Genomic DNA, 14,485 nt, shown 5'->3' on the forward strand with positions numbered 1-14,485 from the left:
CCCACAGGTATGTAGTGCAAGGCCCTGAATGTACTTTATACAATACATTGGTTTGGTTGCTAGGAAATCTAAAGGACATCATAGGGTCTCATTATAATGGGTGTTCAATCTAAAGCCTCGTACACACGATCGGATTTTCTGATGAATTGTGTGATGGCAGACTGTTGTAGGTAAATCCGACTGTACGCTCCATCGGACAATTGTTGGATTTTCCGCCAACAAATGTTGGATAGCATGCTTTAATACTTTCTGACAACAAGTGTGTACGGAAGTCCTTCGGGCAAAATTCCAAAGTAGAAACACGCATGCTCTGAAGCTATTCTAACCATAAGGTAACATTAGCAGAAGTTGCCCAAAGGGTGGCGCTAAAGAGCTGAAAAATATCATTTTGTGTTTGGCCGACAATTCTTTGCCGTTTTTGTATGCAGGACCAGTTTATGGCCGATGCCCTTCAGGCAAAAGTCCTACGCTTTTGTCTGCGGAAAATCCGATCATGTGTACGAGGCCTTAATGTAACTTGTTGAAAAAATAATAATTACCATTGCAATGTAGGCTGGCCAATGGAGGTCAAGGCATCAGACACAGAAGTGCCCTGTAGTGGAGATTCAGCTTGAGGCTCTAGCCCTGGAACCCAAGGAACAATTTTTTTTTTTTTTTTTTTTTTTTTTTTTTTTACGCAAACTGCCTTTAAGAGTCGAGGGCGGAGGTTAAATAGTCGGGTTGAAAAAAGACACAAGTAAAGGAGGAAATATACTGCAAGGAAATCTTTTAGGTTTCTGCAATTCATCCTAAGAAAATTCAGTACCCTAAGGCATTGACTTGCTGGCCAAAGTAAATTTAACTCCTGGTAAATGTACCCATTACTCTAACAACATGACTGTTTTAATGTGCAGCTAGCTCATGTTTTAAAGCTGCAGAATATTTAAAGCTGTATGAAACCCTAACTATGTACTAAACATATACCGTGTGGTGATTCCCGAAAGGAAGACCTACCCCGATTTTCGGGAATTGCTGCAAAATAAGCCCTACCCCGAAAATAAGCCCCACTGCGTCTTTTGTTGTCAAAATTAATATAAAATCTGGGCTTATTTTCGGGGAAACACGGTATATGTGTATATATATGTATGTATGTATGTGTGTGTGTGTGTATATATATATATATATATATATATATATATATATATATATATATATATATATATATATATATATATATATATATATATATATATATATATATATATATATATATATATATATATAAAAAAAAAATTCCTGGTGATCCAGCCATTAACACAATTCTGTCCTAGGGTGGCTCCTCTTATCTATGACAGGCCATACACTGGTCACATTTCGAAAGAATTTTCTTTCTGAAACCTTCAAGAATTTTCATTCGGATTTCGCACCATTAGTGGGCTGCAGCAACGGCTGATTTGCGTGCGGCCATCAAATTTCAGTAATCGGACATGTTGGAATTTTTTTAAAAAACAAACTTATTTTCTAATCAATGATGGAAGAATCTTGTTGCCCTTCTCTGGACTTTCTCCAGTTCCAACTCATCCTTCCTGAGGACTGGTGCCCAGAACTGGACAGCATACTCCACGTGAGGCCGGACCAGAGTCTTGCAGAGTGAGAGACTTATTGCTTTATCTCTGGAGTTAATCCCCTTTTTAAGCACTTCAGCCCCAGACCATTTGGCTGGCCAAAGACCAGAGCAATTCGGCACTGCGTCGCTTTAACTGACAATTGCGCGGTCGTGCGACGTGGCTCACAAACAGCCTTTTTTTCCCCACAAATAGAGCTTTCTTTTGGTGGTACTTGATCACCTCTGGTTTATTTTTTTGCGCTATAAAAAAAAATAGAGCATCAATTTTTTTTTTTTTTTTAGCTATAATAAATATCCCCCAAAAATATATAAAAAAAAAAAAAAATTTCCACAGTTTAGACCGATACGTATTCTTCATATTTTTGGTTAAAAAAATCACAATAAGCGTTTATTGATTGGTTTGCGCAAAAGTTATAGCGTCTACAAAATAGGGGATGGTTGGGGGGGGGGGGCATGGCTACGTGTGACACGGCACTGATCACCGCTCCAGATTACAGGGAGCTGTGATCAGTGTCCTGTCACTAGGAAGAATGCTTGTTTACATCAGAATTTGTCCGCGGGACCTATGGTTGGACTCACGGAGCTTGCGGCGCGCCCACAATGCCGCATTTTAAAGGGGACGTACAGGTATATCCAGCTGTGCCATTTTGCCAACATATATCGTCAGGCGCTGGTCCTTCAATGCATGCCAATATTCTGTTTGCTTGCATGCCATTGCTAAGCCTATCATCTACTAGGACCCCCAGGTCCTTTTTTCCATCCTAGATTTCTCCAGTTTCTCCCCCTAGTGATTAGATTGTCTTCATATTTTTGCCACCCAAATGCATTATTTAAAGCATTTCTACATTAAACCTCATTTGCCATGTAGTTGCCCACCACAATAATTTGTTCAAATCTTCTTGCAAGGTTTCCACATCCTGCTGAGAAATGATTGCCCTGCTTAGCTTAGTATCGTCTGAAAATACTGAGATTGAACTGTTTATCCCCATCCTCCTGGTCATTTATGAATAAATTAAATAAGATTCGTCCCAAGACAGAACCCTGGGGGACCCCACTTTCCACACCAGACCATTTTGAGTACTCCCCATTTATCACTACCCTCTGAACTCGCCCTTGTAGCCAGTTTTTAATCCGTGTATTTGCCCTATGGTCCATGCCGACAGACCTTAGTTTGTACAGTAAACGTTTATGGGGAACTGTGTCAAATGCCTTTGCAAAATTCAGATACACCATGTCTATGGGCCTTCCTTTATCTAGATGGCAAATCACTTCCTCATACTAAGACCGCATTCACACCTGAGCGTAGCGGTTTCGGTAGTTTTTCCGGTGTTTTGTCGCGCGTATTCACGCGTTTGCATACAGCGTTGTTTCCGACGTTTTTGAACTTCGTTGTTTTTTATTTTAGCCAATAGGAAAAATGATCATCTCTTTTATGACTTGATGCTATGTTTGTAGATTTTTTTTTATCTTCTTCCTGGGTGAATGTTCTATTTCACAGAACAGATTAAAGCAACAAAACGCCCGTAGAAACGCTTGTTGTCGCGCTAGACGCTTGAATCGAGCGGTTCCATTACTTTCTATGGGAATACAAATGTTCAAAAACGCCCAAATCCGCCCGATTCGCGCAACAAAAAAGGGTCCAGAACTTGTTTGAGCTTCAGGCGTTTTGGAGTGTAGATGTGAACCATCTCCATAGAGAATAATGTATTTTTTGCCCTCTAGCGTTTTATAGCTTCAGGCTTCAAAACGTTCAGGTGTGAATGCAGCCTAATAGGTTGGTTTGGCAAGAACGATTCTTCATAAATCCATGCCTATTACTGCTAATGATACAGTTTTCATTACTAAAATCTTGTATATAGTCCCTTATCAACCCCTCCAAGAGCTTTCATACAATTGATGTTGGGCTAACTGGTCTGTAATTCCCAGGGATGTATCTTGGCCCTTTTTTAAATATTGGTGGTACATTGGCTTTTCTCCAATCTGCTGGTACCATTACAGTCAGTAGAATGTTCATAAACATTGGCAACAATGGTCTGGCAATTACTTGACTTCCTTAACCACTTAAGCCCCGGACCAATATGCTGCCTAAAGACCCAAGGGGTTTTTACAGTTCGGGACTGCGTCGCTTTAACAGACAATTGCGCGGTCGTGCGACGTGGCTCCCAAACAAAATTGGCGTCCTTTTTTCCCCACAAATAGAGCTTTCTTTTGGTGGTATTTGATCACCTCTGCGGTTTTTATTTTTTGCGCTATAAACAAAAATAGAGCGACAATTTTGAAAAAAATGCAATATTTTTTACTTTTTGCTATAATAAATATCCCCCAAAAACATATATAAAAAAAGGTTTCCCTCAGTTTAGGCCGATACGTATTCTTCTACCTATTTTTGGTAAAAAAAATCGCAATAATCGTTTATCGGTTGGTTTGCGCAAAATTTGTAGCGTTTACAAAATAGGGGATAGTTTTATTGCATTTTTTTTTTTTTGTGACTGCGACATTATGGCGGACACTTCGGACAATTTTGACACATTTTTGGGACCATTGTCATTTTCACAGCAAAAAATGCATTTAAATTGCATTCTTTATTGTGAAAATGACAGTTGCAGTTTGGGAGTTAAACACAGGGGGCGCTGTAACATTTAGTGTTCACTTAGTGTGTGTTTACTACTGTAGGGGGGTGTGGCTGTAGGACTGACATCGATCGAGTCTCCCTAATAAAAGGGATCACTCGATCGATGCGCCGCCATAGTGAAGCACGGGGAAGCCGTGTTTACACACGGCTCTCCCCGTTCTTCAGCTCCGGGGAGCGATCGCGACGGGGCGGCTATAAACGAATAGCCGCGCCGTCGTCCCGGATCGCTCCCCGAGGCTTACCGACTGCCGCATGTAGCGGGGGGGGGGGGGGGGGGGGGGCCCAATCAGACCCCCCACCCACGTCAAGCAGAGTACGTACGGGTACGTACATGTGCCTGTCCGTGCCATTCTGCTGACGTATATGTACATGAGGAGGTCGGCAAGTGGTTAAGGATGTGCATGCCATCTGGTCCATGTGACTTATTAATGTTAAGATTTTCAAGTCTATTTCTAATTATAGATTCTGTTAGCCATGAGTGTGCTTCCTGTGACGTGTCATGAGGATAAACATTGCACTTTTGGTTACTGAATCTCCCTGAGTTTCCCTTGTGAAGACTGAAGAATAAACTCAATACCTTCGCCATCTCTCCATCCTTTGTAACCAGATTCTCTTCATCATTATTGGACCAATATGATCTGACTTCCCTTTCTTATTATTTATATACTTGAAGAATTTTTTTTTTTCCATTTCTTGTAAAAAAATAAAAGAGGAATTTCTTGGGATTTTCTTTTTTTTTTTTTTTTTACTCTCCTCTGCCTTTCGTGATCTCTCTTAGCTGTCCTAATTGAGCCCTTACATTTCTTGTTGCATTCTTTGTAAAGTTGGAATGCTGATGATGATCCCTCAGCCTTGTATTTTTTGAAAGCCTTCTCCTTTGCTTTTATTTATTTTTACATTGGTGTAACGCTACCCAGGACTTTTATTAGCTCTTTAAAATGTATTTCCCATTGGGATGCACTGGCTAATACTCTTATTTAATATGATCTTAAAGCATACCCATTTTTCCTCCGTGTTCTTTGCTCCTAAGATTTTATCCAATTTAGTATCTTCTAGCAAGGATCGTAGTTTAGGGAAGTTGGCTCTTTTGAAATTCAGTGTCTTTGTATTCCCCTTAGGTTTCCTATTTGTGTGATTTATACTGGAACGAATTGACCTGCATTTCCACATCCGTGATCAGGTCTGTATTGTTGGTAATCAGTAGATCTAGTAACGCTTTGTTTCTTCTTGGTGCATTTACCATGACCCATGAAATTGTCCTGCAAGATATTTAGGAAATTGCGAGCTTCACCCGGTCTATGTCTGGATAATTAAAATCCCCCATTATAATGGCACATCTGATCCTTGCCGCCAATCCAAATTGTGATAGGAGGGCCACCTCCCCCTCCTCCCTCTGGTTGGGGGGGGCCTATAGCGTACGCCCCAGTATTACTTTGCCCTTAGTTTCCTCCCGTTATAGCTCTACCCATAAGGATTCTACCGTCTCCCTAGCTCCATTAGTGATGTCGTCTCTCACATTAATTTTTGATATACAGGCATACCGTTGGGAAGAAAAGCTGTGTGGCTCTAGGCAGAGCTGCACAAACATGGTTGCTGAAATATAACGGACCAGGTGGTTGGGGAGTGTTTCTCAACTCCACTCCTCAAGTACCCTCAACAGGTCATGTTTTCCATCATTTTCCACAGGTGATTCGATCAGTTTCACTGCCTTAGTAATTACTATGGTTGTCCCGATACCACTTTAAAACTGAGTACAACCGCCGATACTTTTTTTTGTCACCGTTTGACGGATAGGTGGCACTGACATGTGGCATTAACAGGTGGAGGTGGCTGGCACTGATATGCAGCAATAAAGGACACGAGGAAAGGATTTATTTTGAAATGCTATGATGCCCATCTTGGTAAACCCTGCACTTGGCAGCAGACATCTTGTAACAAGATGTCCGCTGCTGGCTTACTGCAGCCGAGTCCAGGGTGTACCAAGATGGGCATCGGAATGTTCAACCGCTGACAGCATTGGCTCCAGTCACCAATCCTGATGCGGCTGCACCCCTACCAGCTTACCTAGCTAGTTCCACTGCAGGTAAGGGCTTGCTCTCCGCCGACTCCCGGTTGCGCAGCCTCTGACCAGGTAATGGATAAGACAGTGTTTCTCAACTCCAGTCCTCAAGGCACCCCAACAGGTCATGTTTTCAGGATTTTCCTCAGATGAAATGGCTGTGGTAATTACTAAGGAAGTGAAACTGATCAAATCCCCTTTGCAAAAATAATGGAAATCCTGAAAACATGACCTGTTGGGGCGCCTTGAGGACTGGAGTTGAGAAACACTGGGATAAGACATTGGGAGCATTTGTGCAAATACTCGGTATCGGGACAACCCTAGTAATTACCACAGCCGTTTCATCTGAGGGAAATCCTGAAAATATGACCTCTTGGGGGGTACTTGAGGATTGAAGTTGAGGAACATTGTCTTAAAGCAGTGGTCCCCAACCTTTTTGGCACCGAGGACCGGTGTTGTGGCATAGAATCGGGCCAAGGCATGGTTGGGTTATTATGTAGCTTTTCGCAGGCAAATTTGTTGGGGAAATGGCTGGTGTTAGCGCTTCAATCATCACAGAACAATGGCTGATATGGTGTTTGGATGATTGAAGTGCATTGTTTCTGTCATTGCATTATGAAATGAAATGGTTCAAACGCACCATAATGCAGAATCTGCCACCAGTTGCGGTTTGTCACTTGCCACGTCGCCTTCCACCAGGTGTGGATTGCCATGTCACCTGCGGCCAGATGTGGATTGCTACGTCTGCCTGCCACCAGGTGCGGGATGCCAAGTCGCCTGCCACCAGGTGCGGATTGTAAATTGCCATGTCACCTGCCACCAGGTGCGGATTGCTACTTGCCACCAGGTGTGGATTGCTACTTGCCATGTCACCTGCCACCAGGTGTGGATTGCCACATCACGTGATGTGGTTTGCCACCTGCCATTAGATTTATTTTTTGTCACCTGCCATGGTGGCAGCACAGGCCCGTGAGGGAGAACAGCATTAATGCGGGGCGGGCGGTTAAAGATGAGTATAGCAGCCCCGCCGTGTTCTGGGCGGGCGGCGAGAGATGATCTTATCTCTCTGCTCCCGCGCCTCGCCGCAGTATAGCAGCCCCGCTTTGGAGGCGGAAGTGCCGTGCTCTGGGAAGTCCCGTGCCTCGCAGCAGTGTAACAGCTCCGCTGTTTGGGCGGAAGTGGCGTTAACTCGGCAGGCTGTGAGAGATGTCGTCTCTCTGCTTGCCCGCTGCCGCACCTCACACAGTGCAGCCTTCGTGGCTCGGCAGTGGGCCGCGGATCGGGGGAACCCTGCCTTTAAGGACAGCTTGTACTAAAGGTTGTTTGTTTGTGGCCTGCTGTCTAGGTGCCATTAAAAAGCTACAGTATATCCATGCCATGCACACATTGCAGTAAAACAAGTTACCGGAAAACAATGTGTTTCTATCCCCTTGCCCACCCACTGTATTGTTATATAAAAATGACACTACTTTTTTTTCTCATCTTCCCTAGAAAATTCTTCCAAGCCATACATTTTCATTAGTAAAATGAAAACTGCCCTTTTTCTAAAGCATGAAATATTAGTCAAGGCATATCTTTCCTTGAGAAAACCTAATTAATGCCGGTACCAGCTGAGGCTTCAACCGCTCACACAAAGCTGCCTAGCACAGAAAAGGTCAGTGTGCAGCCAGGGTGCCACAAGATTGATAATTTGCATGAGAACATTATGTGCCTGAAGAATTCTATGACTTCCATTCCTGGCACAATACTACAGAACTAGGAGTCCTAGTCTAACACTAATATGCTATGACATGTAATCACAGCACCGCTGCACACTGCCCGTCTCCCTCGGAAATGCACGCAGTACCATACAGCGTCTCAGCCGCTCGCTGACCCTTTTTATCCCCTCTACTGACAATACAATAAAAATGCTCGTCCATAAAGAAATTTTATTTTATTTTTTTTAAGCAGTGATATTCCTTTTCATTACAAAAATACTTACAAATTCAAAGTCAATAGAAAATAAAAAAATAAAAGAATAAATATGGAAAGAACTGTCCTTTTCAAGCACAATTAGTTGAGTTACTATATATGATGAACTTCAGCTGCTCTGGAACCCGGTTTCACTAGTGTCCATGTCGTGTTCCTAAAGACAAAGAAGATAATTAATTATTAACAGACAAGTGGTCAGTTAAAGTGTTTGTTAACCTAAAAGTGTTAATCACTGCCAGCCCCTCTATTAGAGCTAGGCATACCACATTGCATTAGTCTTTTATTCAAACAAGGCATGTAAATACCTTTTTGGAGCGATCTTCGCGGCCAGTCACGTGACTCGTGGACGGTCTCCTACTCTAATTCAGGGCTTCTGTAGGAGGGGCTGAGATCTCCCTCTTACATCAGTCGGGGACGTTACGTGGCCACTCAGCCCCTCCCGTAGAAGCCCTGATCGGAAGTGTACAGTGGCCACAAGTCACGTGACCGGCCTGACGATCGCTCTAAAAAAGGTATTTACATGTCTTGTTTTTAATAAAAGACATATGGTATGCCTAGCTCTAATAGAGGGGTTGGCAGTGACCATTTGTAATACTTATTTTCTACCAATAGTAGTGTGGGGGGACATAAACACAGACACGAGTTGACAAGAAGGGGTAAGGGGGACAAAGCATGGCTACATATGACGGAGGGACGTATGCTGACCACGGTGGTCAGGGCTCAGCAACCATGATTATCGTGGTCAGCACAAGGAGGGGGGCACAGGAAGTGGCAGGATCAGCCAGGTTTTTTTACAGTGTAGAGAGGGGCAGGTTACACAGCGCAACCACTGTTCTGTAGAAAATGCTTTAAAAGGCAGTGGTTCTCAACCTGGGGGTCGAATGATGATTTGCCAGGGGTCACGAATCATGGGCTGTTCCTGAAGCCCGCGCTGCTCTCCCAGCCGCCCAGCAGGGCTGTTCCTGGAGTCCGCGGCCGCACACTTAGTTTCTTCACAGCATGGATGGGGGGGGGGGTGGAGACTAGAGGTCAGCTGACCGGGTTGGAATGGGAAGTGGGAGGGGCTGAAGGAGACCCCATCTCCTGATTTCGGCAAAGGAGTCACTCGTGCAAGACACCATCATCCCGGAGACACAGTGAGTAACACTGCCTGGGATTATAGTTGCCACTACAGTTCTCAGATCAGCAGATAACCTTGATCAAGAACACCCAAGTAGGCTGATCAGAACTCCCTCCAGCACGGCTACTCTTTCCTTCCTGCCCCCCCTCCCCCAAACAAGGAGTAAAAGAAGGAATACAAAAAGAGAAAGATACAAGGGAAAGAAATGAGAACAAAGAGAAAGAGTGGTACATCCTAAAATGTGGAGTGGAAGGGACTCGGTGTCTGTGTGTTAGGGGAGAAAATTACTTGCAACGCTACAAAAAAAAAATTTCTGTCAGGGGTTCTCTGCAACTTGGGAAATTTTATCAAGGGGTCACAGCACTAGGAAAGGTTGAGAACCACTGCTTTAAGGAAACAGGATCCATTTTTTTTTTTTTTTTTTTTTTTTTTTTTTTAGGTTAACAAACAAACTGTATTGTAATTCATGAACTCTGATCTGTCATGTTTAACCATATCATCTATGGTCATTTTCACAGCTACAAAAACGTGCAAGGCAGTGAGGTCTGCACTGTCCCTGACACCAAGTTTACACCAGCAGTCAGAAACCAATCAGTATGGTTCCCGATCATATGATCCACATGTCAGTCATGACACAGTAATCACGTGGCTTGGTTTGTAAATAACGGTCATTAGTAATGTGTGGGTGGAGCCTCGCACGGGCGTGCCGATTTCAAAAACTGACAGCTAGTATGGGGAAAGGAAGTACTGTCAAAGAAGGGGCGAGGGGGGTGGGCTGGGGCAATTTGGGCAGCAGCTGCAGCATTTGTAACATGTTACACCCTAAAAACGGGTGGATCATGTAACATTTTCCCAAGTGAACTTATCCTTTGATATGCAAAAAGATGGAGAAGTGCTATTACTAAGGCTCTCGCCAAAACGCGTCATCTTTTTGTTTTAATTTCACTCATATGTATTTAATAGATAAGCATATGGATTACAGTGTTGCCGGTGTTCTGTGGAGAAGTGCCCCCTAACGAATAGTGCCTGCGCAGGACGGAGCCGCAATCCAGCTTAGTTGCCGATCAGCTGGAGTGACTTGAACAGGGCGCAAGCACACAGCGTAGGCGGTACCTCTCGATGGGAGATACCATTTCACAGGCACAATTGAAACCTATACAAAGAGGGGGGGGGGGGGGGGAAACCATAGTTCTCACATTGTGCCTCGCTATTGCGGGGCAACTTTACAGTGTGCTGATGGTCCGGTTTCCCCGCTGTTTGTATAGGTTTAAATTGTGGCTTTGAAGTGGTCTCTCCCATTGAGAAATAACTGCTACGATGTGCGCATGCGCCATGGTTACGTCAGCCCAGCTGATCGGCAAATCAGCATACGGGGAATGGCCAGTTCGTCCCGGGCACTTCGTCAGAACACCGGCTTCATCATTTTGCATATCCTGTTCTGTTGTGAATGAAGACACTGGGGTAGATTCAGGTACCTTTTGCGCCCTCTTACGGAGGCGCAGCGTACCGTTTTAACGCTGCGCCTCTGTAAATTACGTGAGCTACGCTTCATTCATGAAGCAGTAGCTACGTAATTTGCGCGGCCTCTCCTTAAAAATGCCCGGCGTAAGGGTGCGTAATTTAAATGATCCCGTAGGGGGCGTGGATCATTTAAATTAGGCGCGTTCCCGCGCCAAACGTACTGCGCATGCTCCGTCGGGAAACTTTCCCGACGTGCATTGTGGCAAATGACGTCGCAAGGAAGTCATTTGCTTCAAAGTGAACGTAAATGGCGTCCAGCGCCATTCACATTTACGCAAACAACGTAAAATTTAAAATTCGCGACGCGGGAACGACGGGTATACTTAGCATTGGCTGCCCCTGCTAATAGCAGGAGCAGCCTTACGCAGAACCCGACAAACGCAAACGACGTAAAATGCGTACGCAGGACTCGCGTAGGGTTGTGAATCGGCGTTAGTATGCAATTTGCATGCTATACGCTGACCACTACGGGAACGCCACCTAGCGGCCAGCGTAAGAATGCAGCCTACGATACGATGGCATAAGAGCCTTATGCCAGTCATATCTTAGGCTGCAGTCGGCGTATCGAGCCCTCTGAATCAGGAGCACTCGATACGCCGGCGCAACTAAGCAATTGCGCTGCGTAACTATGGTTACGCAGATGCAATTGCTTTCTGAATCTACCCCACTGAGCCTGGGCACCTGTAAGTGGATCCTCCAATTGAATTGGGCTCTCCCTGTAGAGGGCGCTGCTTTTACTAGACCCCCCTTGCCAAACGTATCCTTTGAACTGGAAGATGAGCAGTGATGGATTGCTAAACTGGGCAGTTGATTTTTTTTTTATATATTTGCCCAAGCTGCAATTGGGCTTTAGTCGTTTGTGTACCTTTTTTTTTTATTTATTTTTTCGAAAATGTTATGCTATATTTACCTGATTAAGTTTCTTGAATTCCACAACCTGGAAGAAAATGTGTTCCAGAATATTTTTGGCATCTTGTTTCTCCTTTGGTAGGTTTGCAGTTACACCCAAAATATCGCCACACTTCCGCACATAGAACTCAAGGTCGTCATCTGTGCCTGTATGAAAGGGTACATACAAAAAGCATTTACAGTTAAAAGAATTATGAGTATAGGTTAAAAAATTTAATTATACTCACCAAGGTGGATGCAACATTGGTCCCCCTGCTGGCTCCAAGATCAAGAACTGAGCGATCAAAGACCACTGATCTCTCAGATCTAGGTCTTCATTGAGCAGCGAGCTAGCGACTATAAGTAACTGGCTCTCTGCTCTGTCCCTCCAGTTCTCACTGTGGAGGGGGGCAGGAGCCGCTGGCTCAGGCTCTCAGGGGCTCGATGAGAGCCTTGTGGCGCCGACAAAGGACCTTGGGTGTCAGATGCTTTTAATTTACAAAAATTAGGCCTTCAGCCTGTAGATGGCACTACAGCCCGAGGAAGGAAGTACGCCTCTGTTTAACTGTGTAATTTCAGGATGCAATTACAGTATAAAAAATAAAAATGTAATTATCCTTCTTCATTTCCATCGATTTTTCAGCCTAAACTCAATAGCGCTGCATTTCATGCTATTTGTCTAAATGTCTACAAAGTCCTCCAATCCTTGGACACTTAAATATTCAAACACAGACCAGCTTTACCATTAAAAGTCTAGCCCCACCCTAGAGCTGCACGATGCTGGTAAAAATGAGAATCGCAATGCTTTTGCTTAGACTAAAGATCACGATTCTCAAAAACTGAATGCCAGAAACCCCCCAAATAAATAAACCTGTGATTTATCTGAAAATAAACTTTGATTCTGCTTTTTTCATCTGAGTTATATGGTCTTTAACATTATAGACATATCATTGGTCTGTTTTTTTTTTTTTATACATCAGAAGCAGTACCGCCGGCAACCACTGGGTGGCGCATAGCTACACACTACCGTTGTACAGAACTGTGAGAGAAGCCCAGGCATCCATCCAGCGGCGCAGGCTGCTGATATCGGTTCCAATATCGGCGCCATTTGCGTTCCACGCTGGTTACGTGGTACGGGGGCGGTGAGGGAAGAAAATCGTGGGTCATCCAGCCTGGAGATCGCGGGGGGTGAATCGAGATTGCGATTCTCTCTGTGATTAATCGCGCAGCTCTACCCTACCCCCAACACAATCTAAAGCCTTGTACACACGGTACGATTGTTGGACAACCGAGTGTCTGATTTTTGTCAACAGTGTGTGTGCGCCGGGATCTGGTCTTGCATACTTAAGTTACACAATTGTCTTGCCACAAACAGTAGTGACGTACTACAAGGAATTTCAGCTCGAGCGCCATCCTTTGGGCCCCTTCTGCTAATTTCGTGAGCATTGATTCAGAGCATGCGTGTGATGGATTTGTGTACTGACCATACGAAATTCAAACGTGGAGCCGTTGTTCGCCGAAAATTTACTAGCATGTCATCCAACATTTGTTGGCCGAAAATTGGAAAACAATTGTCTAAAAAGGAGCGTACTAACAGTAAGATTTTAGGACAACAGTCTGTCAACAGACAATCCCCTGCCAACAATCAAACTGTGTGTATGAGGCTTAACCCCCAATATTGTACCAGCATTGTGATAAGTAGACTTCCTAACTAACAAGGAAAATTCCTTTATCTCCATGAATATTCAACACATTATACTACAAACCAAAACAGAAATATAACATGTCAATTCTATATAAGATACAACCAGTCCTAATAGGTATGCAATACTTACATCTGTTAGTAATTTGTGCTAGACGGGATTTTTCAGAAGAGAAATTCTCATCCAAGTCAAACAAATCCAGAGCTGGTGGAAGCAGCTCCCGAAAAGATGGGGGAAACACCTGGTTGGCAACAGCAAGAGAGAAAACAATCAATAAATAATAGTTATTGAAAATGGACCGTAAGCTGGTCACATACATTACTATTTAGCTGCACGTCTCCTTTAGGTTTGGTAACAGCTATGCAGTGCAAGGGCATACCTGACTGGATGTACAGGGCATCCAGAAAGCACTCACCACGCTTCACTTTTTCCACATTTTGTTAGGTTACAATACCCTATAATGACAGGCACCCAGCTCCCACTTCCTCCCCTGGTGCTGCAAGAAAGTTCACCTCTCCACCCCCCCCCCCCCCTTCCTGCAATCTTCTGGGACACGTCACAGGTCCCAGAAGATTGCCTGGCCATTCACAACGCCTGGCTATAAAGCCACAGCCGGGAGCCCACAGTTACAATGCCGGCTCCGCGCAGAGGAGCGAGGCTTCGGGCGGCTGCATCGCTGGACCATGGAACAGGCGAGTGTCTTTATTAAAAGTCAGCAGCTACACTTCTCGTAGCTGCTGACTTTTAAATGGGCGGAACTCCGCTTTTAAATCGGAGACAGAATGAGCTTGACTATGGCAGGGGAAGTCCCTGGCGCATTTGCACTGCGCTCTGAATTGACAGCACACTGAATGTGGCGTCCATTAAGAGCGATGTGGAGACACACACACACACACACACACACACACACACACACACACACACACGTGATGTCATCGAGGGCCCAGCTATTCAAACGGCTGGAGACAGCCAACACAGAAGGAAG

At 44.5% G+C, this 14,485-nt stretch overlaps 1 protein-coding gene across 1 annotated transcript in view; it reads right to left on the reverse strand.

The window, feature by feature from the left end:
* Positions 1-8,213: 8,213 nt before the first annotated feature.
* The window catches only part of IFT52 (intraflagellar transport 52), a 43,793-nt gene continuing 37,521 nt past the window's right edge, over positions 8,214-14,485 (reverse strand). Inside the window, exons 12-14 of the mRNA XM_040330482.1 lie at positions 13,633-13,741; positions 11,820-11,965; positions 8,214-8,422 (exon numbers count right to left, since the gene is read on the reverse strand). Of these exons, the coding sequence (XP_040186416.1) occupies positions 8,378-8,422; positions 11,820-11,965; positions 13,633-13,741 (300 nt within the window). The 3' untranslated portion in view covers positions 8,214-8,377. The remainder of the gene's footprint in view (positions 8,423-11,819; positions 11,966-13,632; positions 13,742-14,485) is intronic.

Source organism: Rana temporaria, chromosome 12 (assembly GCF_905171775.1).
Source record: "Rana temporaria chromosome 12, aRanTem1.1, whole genome shotgun sequence".
Taxonomy (NCBI): Eukaryota; Metazoa; Chordata; class Amphibia; order Anura; family Ranidae; genus Rana; species Rana temporaria.